General features: G+C 34.6%; 2 protein-coding genes across 2 annotated transcripts in view; both read left to right on the forward strand.

The window, feature by feature from the left end:
• Nucleotides 1–21,842, forward strand: part of LOC110458512 (titin-like) — a 483,136-nt gene that overhangs the window by 384,840 nt on the left and 76,454 nt on the right. The gene's annotated exons all lie outside the window — the stretch shown is intronic.
• Nucleotides 59–8,262, forward strand: LOC110458514. Its single transcript, XM_021510246.1, has 2 exons — nt 59–2,135; nt 5,939–8,262. The coding sequence occupies exons 1-2, from the start codon at nt 2,024–2,026 to the stop codon at nt 7,270–7,272; spliced, it is 1,446 nt and encodes a 481-aa protein (XP_021365921.1). The 5' UTR covers nt 59–2,023; the 3' UTR covers nt 7,273–8,262.

Consider the following 21,842-nt stretch of genomic DNA (forward strand, 5'->3'; position numbering starts at 1 on the left):
ATTACCCTATATATATACCTTCTGGAGTTTCCCCTGTGGTGCCCCATGTGGAGTATTAGTTGTATAACATGCCTGATACAATGTAATTCACCTGTGATTAGGCCGCACTAATTACCTGATAATTTATTATGTAAATATGTTCACCAATATACCTAAAGCTGACTAACAATATTGTCCTTCGGTAATGACCTGATAATAGATTTTATACAGACATGGTAAAACCCCAGGAGTTGGGATATAGGGGGTAGCATTCCTTTAGGGTCATTGTTTGTCTGGCCCTTTATTTATCTACAGAAAGGGCTGGGTCTGGCCCTCTATGATTAGCAGGAAGGACTGGGTTGGTGCCTTTGTGGTACATGACTAACAGATAGAGGTAATCAGATTGTTGGTTTATTTACATGTATCCTAGCTAGTAATGCTAGCATGGAAGTGTAAACGGAGACCGGTTACTAACGAAAACAGATTGTCACAGCAGCTGAGATAAATAAACACACCCCAAGGGCGAGGCCTGCATTTCATCATCTTCGTGTTGAAAACATGCGGAAACCAGGTCAATGTCCCATTAAAATCAGAAAAAAAATAAAGAAATGTAAAATAAATGGTTTCTCCATGTCAAATTTAAAAAGAAGAAAAAAAAATCCCCCACCGAAGAGAAAAGAGTCATGGGATTGTTTGGAAAAAGGCATTTAGTCTTAAATCAATAGGGTTTTTTTCAAGGATTTTTCTACTTTGAAGTATGTTTCAGATGTAATTCAAAAGGGAATTTTCAAGGGATGAATACGAGATATTTGTTAAGGGGAAGAATTACAGTCCCGAATGCTTGAGTCAACAAGGGTTTTATAACAAGGAAGATACCACTTCCTCAACAAACTAAGCTGATAAGAGGTTTAAAATGTTATTTACGTTTCTACCAAGGAACCGTTTATGTAATTGCCTTTGCTTGTAATTTGTTTGCCTCTGTCAATGGTCCGGAGACTGTATCCAATTAGTGAACTGTCACTCTTCTCGAAAGTTCCCCTACCCAGGGGCATGCACACACATATAGGTATAAACACATGGTCTGTCTCATGGACGTGTCGTTTGAATTATGGCTCCGGATTTTAATTGGACTAGCATTCACCGGATGTTACACAGAAGTTCCACGTGTTCGGTATTACAGGATAAGAGAGGTTTCCAATGACTCATAGATTTGTAAACATGTCAGTCACAGGTTTAAATTCGTACAGTTTTCATGATAATATACATGTTGAAATATATCGGACAGATATATATCTGAGTTCAGGGCTGATATATAGTGACAGGGTCCTCTCAGTATATAGGTATACACAGTTCTATATATACACCAATTCTGTTAAAGGTAACAGGGTCTATGTGACTTATAGCAGGCGGCAGAAATCGCACAACATACCTATATGTATATAGAATACACTCCTGCTATGCTCATTGCAGAATAGACATGAAAATGTATTACTACCCATGTGCTACAACAGTTAAATTGAATTTTATTTGGTGAGGAATTTAAATTATTTCATTGAAGTTTGAAAAGTCTTTTGTGGTGCAAAGCATATCTTCATTTGACTGTTTGCTGTGGGTATAGGAGTTTAAGAGAGACTATTTGCTGTGAGCAGATCTCAAGGCTGGTTGTGGCTGAGTGAGCACTATCATACACACAGGCTAGAGAGCTATACACACAAGCCCCACTCAAGCTGTGGCTATCAGTACAGACAGCACAGCAGACCCGTACACATGTGTTACTCACTGTGTCAGGAAATACAACAGGAAAATGGACAATAACACTTAAAACCGCTCACTTTACAATATGACAGTGCCTCTGGATTATTTTACCACATCCAACATTGGAAATTACATAGAAAAAAAACCTGTATTGGAAATTTTTAGTAACTCTTGTGTTCAAATTTGGAAAGAAAAATTGTGACATTTATTAGAGTACATTTGAATTGTACAGATGGAAACTGATTAAAAGTTTCGCTGTTTCGTGTGATCATTGTGAAGGATTTTAACAATGGGTGCCAACAATTCTCAAATTCATGATCGGCAGTCTGATCCGAGAGTTTTTATTCAGCGAGGCGATGCAAGTACAAGATTGGAATATCATGGAGTCTGCTATCAGGAAGGTATGTATATTGTAACCATCTATTATATACAATCAGCATTTATATGTGTCGGTAATTAGTACACAAATTACCATAATCAATATTTATGAGTAATTTGGCCTAATGATAATTATATCTCTAATATCCCAATAGTGATATATGATACTTACGAATATTTTCATTATTAAAACAGAACCCTGTTCATACATATATGTATACATACAGATTCGTATGATAATATTTCAAACTTGCAATCACTATTAGATAATAATTTCAATTTTACAGAAAATTTAAAGAAAATTTAAAGTAGAAGAATATATAAATAGTGAAAATAAAAATTTAAAAGAAAATCTAATTTTCATCTGACATATCTTTGTAGATATCTTCAATGTTTTAATCCATATTATATAGACATAGCGTAATTTATGTGACTTATCAATCAATTTTGCGATTAGTATAATTAATGTGTTGTAAACGCTTGGTATGTTACCTACTTGTGTATATATACAGTAGAAGTGTCAAACATCGTCTACAAGTTTTATTGATAGAGAAATAATGGCCTAAACTTTGTATGAACTCGACCAACATGATTCAGGGATGACTTACTTTATACAGTACAGTCAAGGACCGTGTAATCAGACTTACCACTCCCGACATTCCCCCCTCCCCTTCTTCCCCCTCTCTTCCCCATGAAAAAATGATATATGATATGTTTAGGGGGGAAAAAACAAACGTTTTTATCATATTCCATATTATACCTCCACTATGCTGTATTTCCAAAAATTAAAATCTTAACCCCCCATAAAAGTAAGTTAGGATTTTCAAATCAGTTATATTTAAGGGGTAATGGAGATATTCCATGGGCTAGACTGATGAGTTATACTTCTGAGTTTAAAAATAAACCAACGCCGAGGATCTTTCACTAGAATCTGCTATATTTAGATGTATTTCTGGTCGTCTTGGAGATACAGCTTAATGTCAGGTACATCTGTCTGTGTGGCAGTTAGCTAACGAGAAAAAGCGCTGTGAGATAGGTCAGGTATATACACCTAATTGCGTCATAGCGTACCTCACATTAAAAATGGAGGTAATTAGCGTTACAGCTTAATAGTTAATTCAGTTTTACCTTTGTGCAATGATCAAACAGTACTGTCAGTTTTTTTGCTTCAAAGTGCACACATTGAAGGACTTATAGAGAAAACAACAAACATTCCTGTGTTCAAAACAACCCATCAAACACTCGGGAGTAAATAGGAGGCCCTAGGAACCTTAAACTTCTGAGAGATCTATCAGTAATTACCTATAATGACTTGTACTTAACCATACAACCCTGTTATGTCCGTTTTCTTACCTGCCAAATATTCCTTTTTTATACCGACCATCTAAGCTAATAGGACACATATCTTTAATGAATTATGTACGGTGTATATGAAAAAATAAACAATAAAAAACCAAAAAAAAATTTAAAAATTATTTTCAATACATTTACAGAAAAAAAATTGGTTAAAAATGAAATAATAATAATAATGGGCATTTTGTTTTTAAGGGGTTAAGTGAGGTCATAATTAGATTGAGAAAATGTATAATGAGAGTTCTACTCGACAAGTACAGCTGCTACCTCAGATCAACTTTCACAAAAGTACATACGCTAGTATATTCTTAGGATAATGAAGAGTTACTTCCCCTTATCGTACAAACATATGAATACCAGACAATTTTGTTGGTGAATTATGAGTGTATAGAGCCAGCTTTTATCATTTAAATCAATATTCAATATATTTGAGAAAGAAGTAATCTGACTTAGCCAGAAACTGTCATATTTATATAGTAAATTAAATTGACCATGCTGAATATTTATTCTCGGATCAGCATGAGCCTTAATGAGGTATCGCATTCTCCCTATATAAATATTAATGCTGTTTTAATAGAAAGAGTTTTAATTTGTATTTATATATAGAGTTTAAGTGTAAGGTTTCCAATTACCTATCAATACCAGAAAGGATGAATAAAGAAAACCTTACCATTTAGTTAGTATACCCTCGGCTCAGGCCAAGGTGAAAATATATTTGTTTCTAAGGTCAATCTTTAGTAAAACCAACTTGGTAAAGTTACGCAAAAGATTTTAATTTGGAATTTAGTTCTACCATAAAAATAGGGATAATCATTAAATCAATAAATCATTAAATCATTCAAATATCAAACAGAGATGGCCGAGGCCAAACTAAATTTAACTTTGTTTCCTGTTCTGATTTAGGGTAGGTAGAAGGAGGAAAATACCAGTATTTTATTTCCATCTTTTTTAAAATTTTGATGATGATTATGATGATGATGGGACTATCATCTTCTCACATTAGTTTGATATAAATCCCATTGAATATATTTATCAAATCCCTTTGAGAACATGTGACCATAAGAACACTGGTAAAAAAAACTTGTCTAAGACATTCCCTTGAAAATTAATTTGAAACTGAGAGTGAATTACCAGAACTTCAGGGTTTTTTCACTGAATGAAAATGTTAAAAGGTCATAAGTTAAAATAAAATCATTTCGGAAACAGGAGTCACAAATTGTACGACAAAATAGAATTAAGGTTTAAGGTACAGCATAAAAGGGGCTGACAGGAAAAAGATACAATAACGTAATTTCACGTTTTTGTAATAATATGCTCTGACAAATACCTGTCCGGGACAATGATGGATGTCTAACACTTTCTTTTTAAAAGTTTTTACATAAATTCCGATTTATTTATGTATAGATTGTGACAGAGATAGCATACAATGCATCAAGATAGGTAAGAACTAACATGATAGGGTAACATGATAGACATATGGGGTGGATTGGGTTTCTATACAACTATAACGTATCTCCCATTAAAATTCCTGGTGACAAAAACTCCACTTGTTCCCCCTGATCTACGATTAAGGCACAGACATCGCAAACATTTTTGATATGTTAATTTATCTCAACTTTCTAAAAAAAATCTTTCTAAAAAAAAGTTTTGCATTGACATTTTAGGTGAGAAATGGCATTTAAATTTGACTGTGATGGTCTGTGCCATGATTTCAGGTAAAAAGGGTCGTTCTTTCGTGTCAGAATAGGACCCAAGTATATCTGACATTCTTAAAAGTCCATGTTCAGGCAAAAGTTCATTTAATCGTTTGTGACTTTGTAGGTGAAAAGATCAAATCTAATTTAACGTGGCAGATGATGGTGTTTGTTGTCGTCTGCTAGTTAGTGTTGTCGTCTGCTAGCTAGTGTTGTCGTCTGCCAGTTAGTGTTGTCGTCTGCTAGCTAGTGTTGTCGTCTGCCAGTTAGTGTTGTCGTCTGCTAGCTAGTGTTGTCGTCTGCTAGTTAGTGTTGTCGTCTGCTCAGTGCAACTGTCTGATAGCTACAGTAGACCACAGACCATATAGTTTAGTCTTTCAATACAAACTGATAAATTTTCACCGAGTTTGTAATCAATTATAGGTCAAAGTTCCATTAAAATATAAGAAAAACTCAACTTTTAATGCACTGTGCAATAAAATAATAATTATGCATATTAATTATGTTCGCTTCATTAAGATTTTCACTGAAGTAGTTATGGGGGATATAAAAATAGGATCTTAAGACATTTTGTCCACTATCTGTTGTTTTACAGATGTCTGTATATGCTATCCTAAAACTTTTACGAAATTTTCCTTTGATGTCTTGCATTTTACGAATACAAAAGAAACTATAGGCTATATAATCTTCATCTGAATGGAGTCTATTTGTCATACAGATTTGAACTTGACATAACTTTTAAAGTCAGAATCATAATAGATGTTTTCTTTGTTTTCCAGGCAAGCCGTCCACACCAGATGGTGTTCCTTTTGTGAAGAATATCTCGCATAATTGTCTTACACTCAGCTGGCTAGCTCCCAAGGGATTCCCGGCCAAATCAATACTTGCCTATCAAATTGAAGTCTACAATGTGTTCGAGCGTCGATGGAAGGTCGTTACTAATTCTTGCCAAGGGACAAGCTACGACGTGAAAAACCTAGTGCCTGACACGGAGTACAGATTTCGAGTGAGAGCTGAAAACTTGTACGGCCGAAGTCGACCCGGTCATGTTTCTCCCGTTGTTAGGACGAGAGACATCAGTGAGTGTTCACAACAAACAGACAAAACATTCCAAAAACCGCAGAAAATTGTACGTAGACACAGTCACCATATTAAAGTGGACGGAGGAGTGGCTACATTGCTGAAACGTACAGAGGAGAGCAAGTTCGAGAACCATATTGGAACAATCCCCCTCAAGCGAAACAGCAGCTTGCGAGGGTCACTTCCTGTCCAGAGACGGTCAGTCTCGGCAGTGTTTCCCGGGTCAAGACGTGACAGTGGTATTAGTCTGCGTGAATCACGCCGGTCACTCGAGGAGTCATCCATTGCCACGGGCGACTCCTCCGTTACAACAGGAGACGATGAAAGTGCATCCGGTTCTCTGCGGTTGAAACGTTTCTCAAATATGTCAACTTCTACAACAACAGAAGAAGAATCTTGTAACCAATCGACTTCTGCGTCCTCCATGACTTCAATTCCAGAAGAAGCAGATGTGTTGGATAACTACACCATTCCAGAGGAAGAAGATTTTCTTACTTCTCAGCTAGATGTGGACGATTCAAACTGGAAGTTAACGGGTCCCTGGACATTTTCAGACAATAACAAAGGCAAGGAAGATAACTCTCAATGGAATGCTTCTTCAAGAAACAATTCGCAACAGTGGCAATCGCCAAATAATGACAATCAGTGGAAAACGCAGTCACCGGAAGAAGATCCCTGGAACCTTGGCCTTGACTGCTGGGGGTCCCCAGGGGGAGGTAACTCTCACTCACAGGACATAATGTCTGCCCCTTATTCAGATGACACTAAAATTGCTTGGTGTACTCCCCCTTCCAAAGATAAAGGTCTGAAATCCTACAATTGTAAGGAAGAAACGCAAGTTTGGAAAGGACAGAGCGGTTACCATAACAACAAAAATTTGAGTTCGTTTCAGAGTATGTTTAGTGATGACGATATTGTGATAAAAAATTTAAGTTCTGATAGTAATGGGAATTATTCTTTTGATCCAAAGGACAGACAGTGCTGCGTTATCGAGGAAGACGATGAGGCAATAGATCTTGTGTCAGCCGTATGATGACATTTTTCGTTGCCATGGAAACAATAAATCTTTGAACTTACCAAATACCCAAGTGCCATTTTCATTGCCTAGATGGAATATATGATAGTGCTTTACTCAACAGCACGGACCAAATACGCAAGTCTGGAGTGCATGTGATATCTGAATGTTCATTGGACAAAAATTGACCAATCATGAACCAACGAAATATGAAATATGTGATTACAACTTCATTGGAATTATTAATGAACCATTCAGATTTGTGATATGAACCTTTTCAATGGATTAATTTATATAAAACCAAAATGGTTTAACTTTACTGTTGTTGAACTGTATTTTTTACATTTTATACCTTAATGTCTCAAATTGATATCATGATGCATTTATAATTTCTTCTCATCAAGGAACAAAAAGACGTGGTGACAATAAGTTAGATCTGTCTTGATCTTCAAAATCTGGAAACCTGATACAGTGTATTTTGATTTCAATTCAAAAATATTTTTGTGGAAGAAAGAAAAACAAAGATAATATCAAATTTTCTGGAAAATTCTTAATTGTAAAATCTGTGCCTTATACAGGGTCTCAATCAAGTTTATATTACATGTGAATTTTATGGAACAAACTTCAGATGAAATAGGAACAAGTTTGAGATTCTATTTATCATAACCTCAACTGAAGTATGCAGATTCATGAAGTAATTTGTGGAAAATTGAAAACTGGAAAATTGAAAGAAAACCAAATTTTGGCTGGTTTTACGTACATATGTTTATATACTGCATAGTAGCCTGAGGATATGATACATTTTTGATGATATTTTAATTGCTAATTTAGTTTCAACACTTAATAAACTAGAGAAAAATAATTGGGACATATATTATTCAACACCATATATAAAGTACATCTCTGAAGAAATATAATGATTCACTTTTCAAAACACTGGTCTTTATAATTTTACTGAAACTGCTACTTCTTCTAAATTTATTTGTCCCGCTTTTTATCATATCATACCATTATACAAAATGTGTTCTTTCTATTTTCAGTAACAGATTCATACATTGTATTACCTATGTATTGTTATGAGAAATACAGAAACTATAATATGATAATACGGAACTATGTTTTTTTTGATAAAGGACAATTTTCTTTATGCTGTATAAAGTCTGCCTGACGGATCATCGTCAGTTATCATAGACATTTGCATTGAGTCTACTTTCACATCTTTGAAATTTTGCTGATAATATGCAAAATTGGATCACACCATAAATATATATTTTCTAGACATACATCTGGCATGAAAATTATTCGGTAGCTTGTTTGCGGTAAATCCATTTCAACAAACAGTTTCATTATTTTAAATTATTCGATCCCCCTCCCATCTCACCTCCCAATGAGGAAGTTGGTTTAATTTTATGCATACTGCATTTTAACACGGAAAAATTACATGTACTACGTACTTGCAGTATAAATTAACAAAAACAAAATTACGTCGAAATTTATTGAAAGATTATTTGTTATTTCTTCCCTATTGTTTCTGGAGCCTGTGTCATAAAAGTAATTCTGAATTGTTACTGGAGCCTGTGTCATTAAAGTAATTCTGATTTGTTACTGGAGCCTGTGTCATATAAGTAATTTTGATTTGTTACTGGATTCTGTGTCATATAAGTAATTCTGAATTGCTACTGGAGCCTGTGTCTTATAGGTAATTCTGAATTGTTACTGGAGCCTGTGACATATAAGTAATTTTGAATTGCTACTGGAGCCTGGAGCCTGTGTCAATGGGTAATTGATTACGAGCCTCTCATTGTGAGAGGTAGACAATAGGCATGGCACAGTGTCACAGGGATCATTTATCTGATCCGACCCCGGGGCTGGAACAAGTATAACAGGTACTGATTGATTTGATTCCTTTATAGATTATTCATAATCTACTGAACATGGACATTTTGAAAGTGACATGAGCAGAAACCTGTCCTATCTGACACCTGTGGTTTCCACTTTTTCTACTCCAATAATGACTTTTATGATTTCTGACCTGTTTGATATTACTTCATTAACGCTGACTTTGAGTTAATCCGACAGAGTCTGGTCTTCGGAAGAACTGCATGTTCATTAATCCCTATTGTTATTTTCCATTAGGTCTTGAACCATTGTTGATTAGGGGGCTATCTGTTTAGGTTGTCCCAGAACAAGAGCCCCTAATTGGGAGTAATTTATTTCATCATGAGTTAATCCCTTATAGCACAGACTTAGATAACAAATCTAAGCCGTGCTTATAGCAATGATGAATGACCTTTCAACAATTCAACAAGAATTAAAACCAACATGAAGTCCTTCTTCAACAATTAAACAAGAATTAAAACCAACATGAAGTCCTTCAAATTGGCAAGATACTTCATGGATTAAGATTCAAACAATGTCGAAAAAATAACTTTTTGTATCCCAATTTATATTTCCACAATAATATACAAACATATCTTGATTATATCTATTCTACCATGTACATTAGATAGAAAGAATTGCATTTTTGCCCAAATAATACGGTATGTAATGAAGGTAGCATTAGCCTGAGATTAACTTAGCACAGTATTGCACATTTTGGGTCATGTGTGTGGTCTGTTGTCCAGTAATCCATGATTGTTGACCAACGGAAAAAGGTTACCAACTTCGCCAACACGGTGGAATGTTATTATATAATGTTAAGTGGGAAGGTGTTTCCAATGAAAACACATTACCATGGTAATGGTACTACTGTTTATCACTCTTTACAAGAAAATGATAATAGGAAGTAATAATGATGATAATTTGTGAACTAGCAGGGTGGTCTGGCCATACAACTTACACGTACCATAGAAATACAGTCGTTAACAGCCTTTGTGATATAAAATGTTCAATGAATATACACCTGCCTGCCGTGGAATGAGTAGGATGGCAAGGTACCCTTATTGTTTGATAACAAGACCTGCTCAGAAACTATCTCAACAGGGAATTCTTACTTTGAGAAGATGAACAGTTTAGAGCAGAGCAAGTGAGAGGAGGAATAGATGCAGGAACCCTCAATCTGAAAAAAAGCACTTTATCAAAAATTCAAAATCAATTTGAATGTAAAAATTCTTAAATTGAGACAACCCATTGCATATATAGAAGCATATGTTGAAAAAATGCCAGGGCCAAAAACTTGTGTATCAAAGTAATGATTCAAATTTCATTATATTAAATGAACTGCATACATAAATAATCAACTAGAAACCCATAATGATTACAGAAAAAAAAAAAATTCATGCTACAATAGCTACCTGAATTGACCATTACTGTCCCTAAGTCGCCCTAGGAGATCTTTGTATGGCCATATTGACCATGTAATTCAGGACGTTGATCAGTATAGCCTGGTCAGTATATAATAGCCAGAAGTGAAAACCAGTCCAGTAGATAAAACAGACCCCTAGAGGCCCCTAACTTTGATCTTCATAAAACACAGATCTTAACAGAGATAATCTCCCCTGTTGTCTGGTCAGCTTGTCTGGTTACTCTCTAGTATCCAGTGACATTGCATTTTTGACCACTGACCAAATTTCAGTTGATGCATTTTGTATTTTGATAGTAGTAGCAGTTTCCTTCAAAATTTCTGAAACTCATCTCAAAGCTTTTCTTTCATAGTTTGGCAGAGCACTAAACTGAAAATGTCGGAACACTTGATTATTTTCGAAATATTACTAGGAATTGAAACACATTTAGATCCTATATTGCTACCCAAAATGTAATTGGTTGAAAGAATTTGTTGAGGAATCTCGTTGAAGGTTTTTCTAACTCTTATCCATAGATTTATTGACTACAGATCTAGAATTTATGGTTGGGAAATTTCTCAGCCACTTGCAGGGAGCTGAAGTTTTTGTTACGGAGATTTTTAACTGTTTCAAGCGTTTATTCTTAAACCACTATCAGAATAAAAAAAATTTCCTTTACTTTGAACAAAATCCCAAATTAACTCATACACCACCTGCAGTTTCACAATGAATTATTCTAACCTTTGAATTGGAAGAGTTCAATTGTGTCTTGAGGGGTAAATGCGTTAAGCCTTTTTCCTTTATTTACTATTTACCCAATGCTTTCTTACCAGAAACAGCTCACTTATTGGTCTTTATCGACACGTTTTCAAAAAGTTTGGAATTTCGAACTTTACAGCCAATGGGAGAGAGATTCTGATTATTCAGCGGAAGTTTCCAATAATTTTACAAAGTAAAATATAGAGAAATTCCCTACAAGGAAGACATTGCATGTTGTAATTGATTTGTGAATTAAGTCCCTATGTGGGTGTAGGGTTAAAGTTATGATTTGTCTGTCCTGACAGGCCGGGGTAGATATTACGATTTATCTGTTCTGCGGGACTTAACTCATTCACCCCTGAACTTTCATGATAAACTATATTCCAACCTTTGAATTGGAAGTGTTCAAATGTGTCTTCAAGGGGTGAATGAGTTAAGGGTAGATTGAGATCACAAGGAGATCAAAGCGTCCGTCCACTCACCACTTACCCTGGAGGGACAAGCTCTCCGGAAGTAAAGCTTTGGTCATAATCTTGTAATACAAAAGATATTATTGTTTTGCATATGATTTTATGAACAGAATCAATAAATGATGATTTAGACCTTTCATCCATAACTGATTCAATAACTGTTTATAATTGCTTCTACAAAGAGCAAAACACATCTTTGAGACTTTCACAGATTAGATCAGCAAAACTCTTTTTGATCTGTGAATGCTCAAAGTCTGATAGGCTTGATTGTGAAAAAGATGTACAAATGTTTTACAAAGTTCTTTTGTAAAGTTTGAATGAAACTCTGATACCAGATAAGTAATTATTCAAATGATCTTTAAAATCCAGGGAAATGAACATCAAGTGTTTGTAAGTATTTTTTGTATAAAGAAAAAAAAATGTTTGGCAATTTCATTTTTGGACTTTTAAACTGACAAATCTTTGGGGTTTTTTTTTCACAAAATGTGACATTTTTTTTTATTTTTTTTTACAATGAACTCTTCAAAGGACATTGATCTAATCTTGATAGGACATTGAACGTTTATAATTGTTCATCTTTTCGTGCAGGTGTTTGTGTTGTAGTGTCGGTATTTACATCAAAAAAGGAATAATTTTATAATTTTATTTAAATAATTACATAAAAACATGATATGTTTACTACAAAGTAATCACTTGTGGAGACAAAATCACAGAATTCTTTTTTCAAAGATTAAAAAATTGAACAAGGGTATTGTATTCTCAAGTCAATGACATATGTCAATGAGAGAGTTTTTATGCCAGAAAATTCCTCATCCGGGTTTGGCCACTGATAAAGTTGAACGACCCTCTTTTTAATAGGAGTGAACTATAGCCGAAATGCTTGATAAACACTCATTTTTCCACGCTATTGATCTAGAACAGCTGATGCTGTTTGTCTGGTATTTCCTTGCGTTGCCGTAACATCCTCCTTCTAGTCGGGAACAATGGATTATTGATATTGATGAAACAATTAATGTACTTTCCCTGCAGGAGGTTGGCAGAGTCGTGTGTAAATTTTCGGTGTGCTAACAAAACGTAATGTAACCCTATCACAACTATATCTGGAAAATCCTGTTAAAACAATGCCCATTGTATCGCTTAATTAAGTAAATAAAATAAAAAATCAATATAGCTAAAGCCAATAAACATTTAAACCTAATAACTATTACAACCTAATAAGACCATGATTTATTTTTTTCAGAAATGCAGATCATATATGACTTATTATGTAAATAAGTCACCTTTAAATCTTTACTCAAGAAGTACTTGAATACAAAATCTGTTCGGCAAAATCATTATTGTGTTCATTTAACACAAAAACGTTTCCATCATCTGATTGTAACTAGCCAATCATATCTAGTGGCTTAGACAAAAAATGACCAGGTGTTTCATGGGTAATTATACGCGTTGTGTTTATATTCCGTAACTTGTCCGTCAGACCACCTGCTGTACTGAGGGAGACAGGTGTACTAACGTGAAATGGAACATAGTGATGGCCTTATGTTTGGCTAATCACCGGAAAATGTTAATGTCAATTTGATGTGTGACGGAATGTTTGTTCGGTGAACAAAATATTTGTTTATCACAGAATTGCTTTTGTGCTCCGCTATATCCTTCACGGATGTTGTTCAGCTGATGTTGACAAACAACTTTAGCCGAGTTGTATGAATCATATGAAGTAAAAACACGAATCTTTTTAACATTATTTTCATGTGCCAGGTTGCACGTACCCCCCTAATGGTTTCACAATTTATCATTGACTTCTAATTAGGTCTATTTGACAATTTTTCAACCCTCATAAGATGGTATTTATAGAAGCAAAAAAAAAACCACCTGCCATACAAAACAATTTTGTAAAGAGGAGTAAATACATAGGAATACAGCTATCATAACTCTACACATTAAATCTTAAATCGGTACCCAAATTCCTAAACTCGTATCTTTAGTAACGAAACGTACTACCAGGGGTACTAAAAGTGTTTTTATTCCTTTATACAAATTAAGGTTGTGTCATATTTATTTTATCTTTCCATCAAAGTTGAATCATCCTGAATGTTGACATTTGACATTTCTTTGTATTTTCGTACTAATTTTCACTGGAAGCCGAACTATTCGTAGATAAGGCCTGAATTTAATGTGATGTCATTGTGGTCAGCCCAGTCTAAAATACTGCACCAGATGGGCTCCAATGATTAAATAAATTATTTGACTAATGGCTGAAACTTTATACAAATGTCTCAGATAGCTGATCTAATGTATGGATGAATCCATTCCTATTGTACCGAAATTTCCAATGTCTCTGTCTAACTATTTAACAATTTCAGATAATGATCGATCCCTTAGGGGTTTTCAGGGAGCTGTCATTATTTTTATGTCGGATTAAAAGCCCAAAGGTCATAAGGTCCCATAACTCTAATAGTTTATGGGAGAGTTATATTGAGAAATTAATTTCATTATAGCCGAATTATGTCTAGTAATGACTTGTCTGAAAAGTCATTGAAGGGATATTGACATTTATGGCAGGTTTAGATTGTAGATTTCACTTGACACAGAACTAAGAAAATATTGAAATACTACACCATTTAAAGAAATATTTAAAAAAGAAAAAGAAAGAGACATGCTTTTATGCAATTTATCAGTGACATCTTTCCATGCTGTTTATACTTTCATTGTCAAATACAACTAAGCCAGATTTGTCTATAGATGAAAAACAAAAGGAAGGCAATCACTGTAACACACAAGGATTTATTTCTTGTGATATCTCTTGGGGGTACTTAAAATTTTGTTTTGAAGTATAATGAAAGTTTAACAGATGAAATCACACATGTTAAAATATGGTGTTAGTTTAAGGACATGTGCTAGCTGACTGACCTATCACACCTCCTTTTCAGAAGAGTTCAAAATTAAAAACTTGAGAAATGAATTGATGAAACAATTGTAAAATGCGTAAGAAAGCATTCATAAGTAATTCTGAAATCTGATTTAATGTTAAATAAAGTATTTTAACAGGGAGATAACTCTTACATGAATAAAAAAAATGTTTGATGTAACATAACCCCTTAAATAGGTACAGAGGGTGCTGATGAAAATTGAAAAACATTTTTCCTTGCACCAGTAAGTGGACAAGGCCTGACCTCAAAAGATTAGCTTGTGATTGGAGGCAATATTGTTTAAACTCTTAAGTGTGTAAAAGAGCTGTTGTCCTGTGACCCGATGTCATTAATATAGAGAAATACTTCACTAATGGGGACCTGTATCATCCAGATCAGAGAAACTGATACAGCTTTAGCATGCTTGCATAGACCTACACAGAATTTTCCTAATCTGTAGCTTTTTCAATGTATTTGCTGAGGATAATCAAAATTAAAAATCTTAAAAAAATATTGTCATTGATTTTGTCTTCTGGTGATAATAATATTGAGACTAAACATATATAGATTTTAGTACAAGTAATGAAGGAATAAAACTTCAGGTGTTCGTGTTGAATTATTAATATTTGTAATATTTGCAACTTATGAGAAGAACAAAATAAAAATGTTACAAATTTGAATCCTAGTCAAGACATATTCTCCAATTAGACATTCAACTAAAAACTTCATAAAGTTATGTGTATGTCTAAAAGAAGACTACGATACAGGTAAAGATAGTATTGCATTGTGATTTGTGGGAATCGTTTCGGTCTGTGTAATGTTGGCAGAAAATTCCTGGGCTGACTCCAAGTTTGTAGCAAAGTACATCCAGACGGAATCGTGTCCCCTTTGTCTGGGAGGTTACGAAGGTCACTGGCTCGGAGAATAGGATACAACATCACTGATAGGTGTTTGAATTAATGTTGATTGATATCAGTGGTCAAGGGCATCGGTTATGACGAACATATGTCACAAAGACATGCGGCCACTATTACATGTCGTAATGGTGATTTCAGATGTGTATTACAATGTAAAAAGAAAATACACCATACATTCAGATTGTCCTAGTAAATGTACTGTTTTAATGTCTATAAAACAATACATACTGTGTATACATGCATATCTAAATATCTTTTAAAAAATTAACTTAATACCTAATGCTTAATGCTGCAATGTTATGAATTTGAATACCGTATTTGACCAAAATAAGTGCCCCATCCTTTATAAGTGCCCCCTGTTCCTTTTTCTGGCCCAAGAGTGCCATTAATTCTTTCACTGTAATTTACATACTTCTTTAGGAAAAAGGTGTATCATATTCGGAAGGGTCTATAATGATTCTATTTGATTCAGATTGATAAACACCCAGGGTGTTTATTAGATTGATTGTGGTACTTCAATAAATCCATTATTATTCCACAATGCCATGTATATCTTAATTGTCTGTATAAAAATATGATACGCTATTCAAATTATGAATTGGAATGCATAAAACAATCGTTCCACAATGTGGTGTTGGCATCTAACACAGACGATATGATTTAGTATATTATAGATCTAGATTACATGTTCGATATATCCAAAATTATATACTACTTTAAAACAAAGGCTGAAAATATCTTCGGCGAAATATTAAACACTGACAAATTTAGACATTACAATAAACATATTTCAATGAACACTGGATTCTGAAACATTAGAAGATAGTGGAGGTCTCGTAAACGTAATTGGGTCACGGCAGGTCTATGCTCCTGTATGTAGGTCATTAAGTTTATTTACAGGTAGATAGCATACCTATTCAGGTAGGTAATCAAGAGATGAAATACCTGTGGTTTGTTTTGGGATGATGCCATAGTTCGTTAGCAGTACACCTGTGCAGATGACGTGTTGATAATATCAATGTTTGTATGAAGAGATTTAGTTCAAAGGAGGGTTCTGAATGATTTTTTGTTATTTTAAGAATTATTCACATTTATTTTCTTGTTGTAATCAATTAAAATTGCTGATAAAGGAGAGAAGAGTATACATATTTTATGAAACAATCTCGTTACGATTTTACATGCTTTAAAATCCTATTCCCACAGTCTTGAAGGTAATAGTTGTTTCTTGTAAGATTAGGACAGGTCTAGTTTTAAATCCAAGGGTTTTTACCTTGCCTGATGTACACACATTAAATATGTACATCTACAACCATTTAGCATCTCAATGAAAAAAACGCATACACAGCTTGAAAAGGGGGTCAATAGGAAACGCTGATTATCTCCCTTTTTGCTCGATAACAATTTTTTTATATGAAAGGTTCTGATAATATTTTAGCTGTAATTCATCTGTGTTGCAGGTCGTTCTTTCTGGTAAAGAGCAGGAATTATCATAGAACAAATTTTACTCAAGGGATCTTTTAAGCAGATACAACATTCGGTATAAACTTAGTTCATGAAGTAAAATTCACTTTGTTTCAGATTCTTGGTAATTGAAAACAAATTTTACAGCTTTGGGGTTTTTCCTGAATGTCTAGCTGTCATAGGAAATGAAAATGTGGTCATAGCTGATTACCAAATTCCTGAGTCTGACAGGTAAACAGGTTCACCTAACGAAGGACGATATACCACTTTATTTCCAGAGTTTGACGTAGCTGTCCGAGTACAATTCAACATTACTGATAAGAAGCCGGCCTTCTATATCAAACTTCAAATTTCAAATTGACAAGGATGCGTAGAAATGCGAGGAATGCCAATTGGTTGTCTAGCGGACATGGTTAAACTTGTCAAACACTGAAATTTGTTTATGTACATTATCGTTTAAAATCCGCAGATTCAAATGTGGTTTAACCCAGGTATTTTCCCACTCCTACGATTAAAATATTTCGTTAGAACAATAAGAATCGGGAATATCAAACGGAGGTTAAAACGGCTGGATTTGGGTTTGAGTTTTCCTGACCTTAGTTTACGTACATAGCCATGTCACTTAGTGTCCTCAAGTGTTTGTGAGTGTATGGACAAGGATCATGTGACAAGGCAATAAAGTTTACCATATTTCTCTGTAAAAGTGTTCCTGTCCTTTAATAGGCTTACCCCATAAGTGTTTGGCAGTTATTAAAAGGCTCCCTGTCCCAATTTTCATTTCATAATATTTTATTGTATAGGTCTTATATACGAAAGGGCAATTTAAGCCTATAAAAGCCCTCTCCTTAAAATATAAACAATGCATACACATACAATATACAGCTTAATACAAAAATATAGAAGTATTAATTTGAAATTATATTAGATATTATTGAGTCACCAATTGTTTTAAGTTATATGAAGTGGTTGATACAAATAATGGCCGGTCAGTCAAACACTAACTGGAGCCCAGCCTTGTCCCACTTCAGACTAAACACAAGAGAATTCTTATTTTAGTTTTTTATGCAAAGTTGTCTCCCCTGAATTTTGTTTAAGATATAACTATAGTCGGTTAAAGCCAGGAAACCTCCACAGATTGGGTAGCTCAGTTGGTTAATTCAATCATTTCATGGTCAGGGGTCCAGGGTTCAAATCGCAGTCCGGCCTTATTGCCCTTTCAGCTTTATAATTTTGTCATAAAAGTTCCGCAACATATGGTTTTCTGTTCAAAAGTGATTTATTAAGGCTGTTCTTACGTAAGTAAAAATGTTTCCAATTCATATTTTCAGTTTTTTGTAGTGGTGTAGTGATCCTTAAGAAATGTGTGTGTAATTTTTAGTTGTTAGGGATTTTTTTAGCAAAAATGTTAAGAATGCTGATATATGTTAAATAACATGTACTTTCATGTCTATAGACATACAACAATTGAAAATAGAGAAGGCTTTATTTTTTGAAACGTTCACACTCTCCTTCAACTGTCCATACGGAGAGTGACATAGGTCTTATCTTCAAACGTTCACAAGACTCCTTCAAAATTTACAACTGATTTTCTGTGAAAGCATATAAGTACACTTACCTTGATCTTATCCTGTTTAGATCTTGATTCTGCAAGTCATTTTGTTTGTTCCCCTTATCCTTGACAACAAATTTATGAAAAGATATAAATTGTATACAGGTAGGGCGGGTGAGTTTCTTCACGTTACACTCGGAAACCTCTGTATTGTTTGCTTTGAGTTATATGACAGAGTTGTCAAGTATCGACATAAAAAATTCCTTATTACAAAAAATATTACAAACATAGAATGCTTCTGTAATTTTTATGACATCATCATTACGTCGGCTTTTAGTGACGATTGGTCGCATCTCATCCAAAACGTAATTGGAGATGACGTAAAGATCGACTTTTTATTTACAAGTATGTCAGTATCTCATTCAGCTAGAAAATTTATTACCTTTTTCACTATTACGGATAACTGCTGAGCACCTCTATACCTTACATCGTCTGTGACCTTTGAAGTCCGGTACATTTCTCTACACTAGAAGATGAAGGCGTCTCAAGCTTATATGATAATAATGGGAATACTTTTTCAATGATTGGGTGGTGCAGTAGATATATAATACTCTCACTATTCACCAAGACGATCAGGGTTCGATTCCCTGATCATGTATGAAAATGTATCAGGTCACCTGGTTTTCTCCAGTTACTCTGGTTTCCTCCTACATTAAGACTGTGTTCTTCTTGCTTCCATCAGGACCTCTGCTTGCTTCTTCCCGGCCAACAAAAGTGATTAATATAAGTTTAAAAACTTGTTTCAGAATTGTTATACAGATAGGATGGTCTCTTAATACAGGTGGTCTCTTAATACAGGTGGTCTCTCAATACAGGTGGTCTCTTAATACAGGAGGTCTCTTTATACAGGTTGTCTCTTAATACAGGTGGTCTCCAAACACAGGTGGTCTCTCAATACAGTTGATCTCCAAATACAGGTGGTTTCTAAGTAGAGGTGGTCTCTTAATACAGGTGTTAATACAGGTGGTCTCTTAATACAGGTGGTCTCTGGAGCAGGTTGAATATAAATATGTACCCGAGGAATGTTACAATGATATGACGCTTGTTTGCCAATTTACACTGAAACCTCAGTTTAAGGTCTGTTGTTTGTCTTTATACAAAAACGTTTTGTCATCATGCCTATTATTTGCCAACTCACTCACTGCCAATATATTTCAATGTTCCTTTTTCCTATTTTCCTGACAGTTCTTTTGTATTTCTACCTATTGCCAACCTCTTTATATTAAATGACAATGTTTCACTAGACAAATAATGACGATATATAAAGTTTTACTTTATAGTTGTGTTGTTTGATTAGGAAAATATTGATATACGGTTGTTTATTTTGCAAATTCAATTTTTCTCAAATAAGACAATGAAAGAATAATCCCCCAAAAAAGTGGTCATGAAATTTATTCAATTTTCTGTATAAGGAAGGAAGTGATATATATTGATCATAGATATTTTTCCTCTTTCAAGTTTTTAACAGGATGCGTGTGTTACATTGATACTACAGTTATCACCACATAGTAAAACAATGGCAATCTCGCAGTAATAGAATGTCAATTTGTGACTTATCTATGAGTAAGTTTAGGAGTGGCCCTATAAGGGGTGAGTAATACTGTATGTGGTTTTCCGATTGGTGTGTGGGGTATAGCTAAGAGACCACAGGTTTTGTGTTGGAGATTTGTCAGTTTCACCCCTATGACCTTTGATCCTCAATATCATTTCCTGGTCTGTGTATTGGTTTCTGTGTATGTAAGTAGTAAACACTTATGGTGTTGATGTCCAGAAGTAAGTCAAGAGGCACAATTGTGTGTGTGTGTGTGTGTGTGTGTGTGTGTGTGTGTGTGTGTGTGTGTGTGTGTGTGTGTGTGTGTGTGTGTGTGTGTGTGTGTGTGTATGTGTGTGTGTGTGTGTATATGTGTGTGTATGGGAGGCGACTTTTCCAAGGAGGGGAAGGGTCGAGGTCCCTTTTCCTAGGAGGAAGGGTAAAAATCTGTCTAGAAAAGACACTTTCGTCCCTAGAACTATATCCGAGTGGAATAAGCTCCCTCATGATACTGTAGCTATCTAGCCTGACAACAAACTCCTTTTAATCAAGCCTCTACTGTCAATTTGCAAAAACAAACTAAATTCTTTCCGTCAAAAACCTTTCCTCTTCCCATCTAAACCCTCCTCTGACATTTATCTTCAAATTGTTGAATTTGGTCACTACCCTGTAGAAGTAGAGGGGTTTCCTTTTTTCCAAGTGTGTGTTAAATTCGGAAAGATCTTTCTATCCCTACAAACTTATGCTGAATGAAAAATTAAGTATGAATTTTACTTCTTGAATGATTAATAACTTTCTATGTTTTTTTTATCACTTCTTTGCAGTTTTTTTAAAAATTAACATTTTAAGGCTAAAGTTTTCAGAGCAGGGTTCAATACTTAAGCCGAGTCCTCTTATCCGAGACGAGAAGATTTAAGATTACGACTTGTAAAAATAATATGATACTTGTACACACTGATATTTGATGGATAGATTATTAAATGAAAATTCTGCTTTTAGCAAACTTGCTTAAAATACATACATGTTGCTGGATAGTTGTCAAAGTTTTATTAATTACTAAAACTTCCCCATATCTTTATGGCAATATTCATATGCCTCACTTCAGTCAATCACTTTTTTAAGTTTCATGATGGTTAATTTTCTGTAAGGAAATCTGTTAAACTAGTTTCATTGACTTAGGTCTAGCAAAGAATCTGTCCGACTACTGTATAAAAATAGTTAGTGTCTATTCCTGCAGGGGGAACTGTCAGGTCAGCCCTAATTTTCATCAAAATATCTCGAATCGAATTGAAAGTCAACTCAAAAACCATTATTTTGAATTTTTTTCTTGAAAAGGATATTTTGTATCTCAGTCTCAGAAACACTAAACTGATTATCATACTCAAGCTACAGATGTTTCATTGATTAAGATCAGAACGGGGAAAAATAGCATGGGAGGGAGAAGATGGTATATAATGTTTTATGTATATTAGTGATGAAAGCTTTCGCTACACTTACCTGCAAGGCTCGTGTTAATTTGCAAGAGGGAGAACACTTGTTTGTGTTCGGGCCAAAATTTCCATAAAAAAAGGGGTGTAACCTGCGGATAAATGTCTTACCTCGGGTCAGCAAGGATGGGAATTACATCAAACTTTGAAGATCGTAATTATGG

This window comes from Mizuhopecten yessoensis, unplaced genomic scaffold, assembly GCF_002113885.1.
Source record: "Mizuhopecten yessoensis strain PY_sf001 unplaced genomic scaffold, ASM211388v2 scaffold9639, whole genome shotgun sequence".
Classification (NCBI taxonomy): domain Eukaryota; kingdom Metazoa; phylum Mollusca; class Bivalvia; order Pectinida; family Pectinidae; genus Mizuhopecten; species Mizuhopecten yessoensis.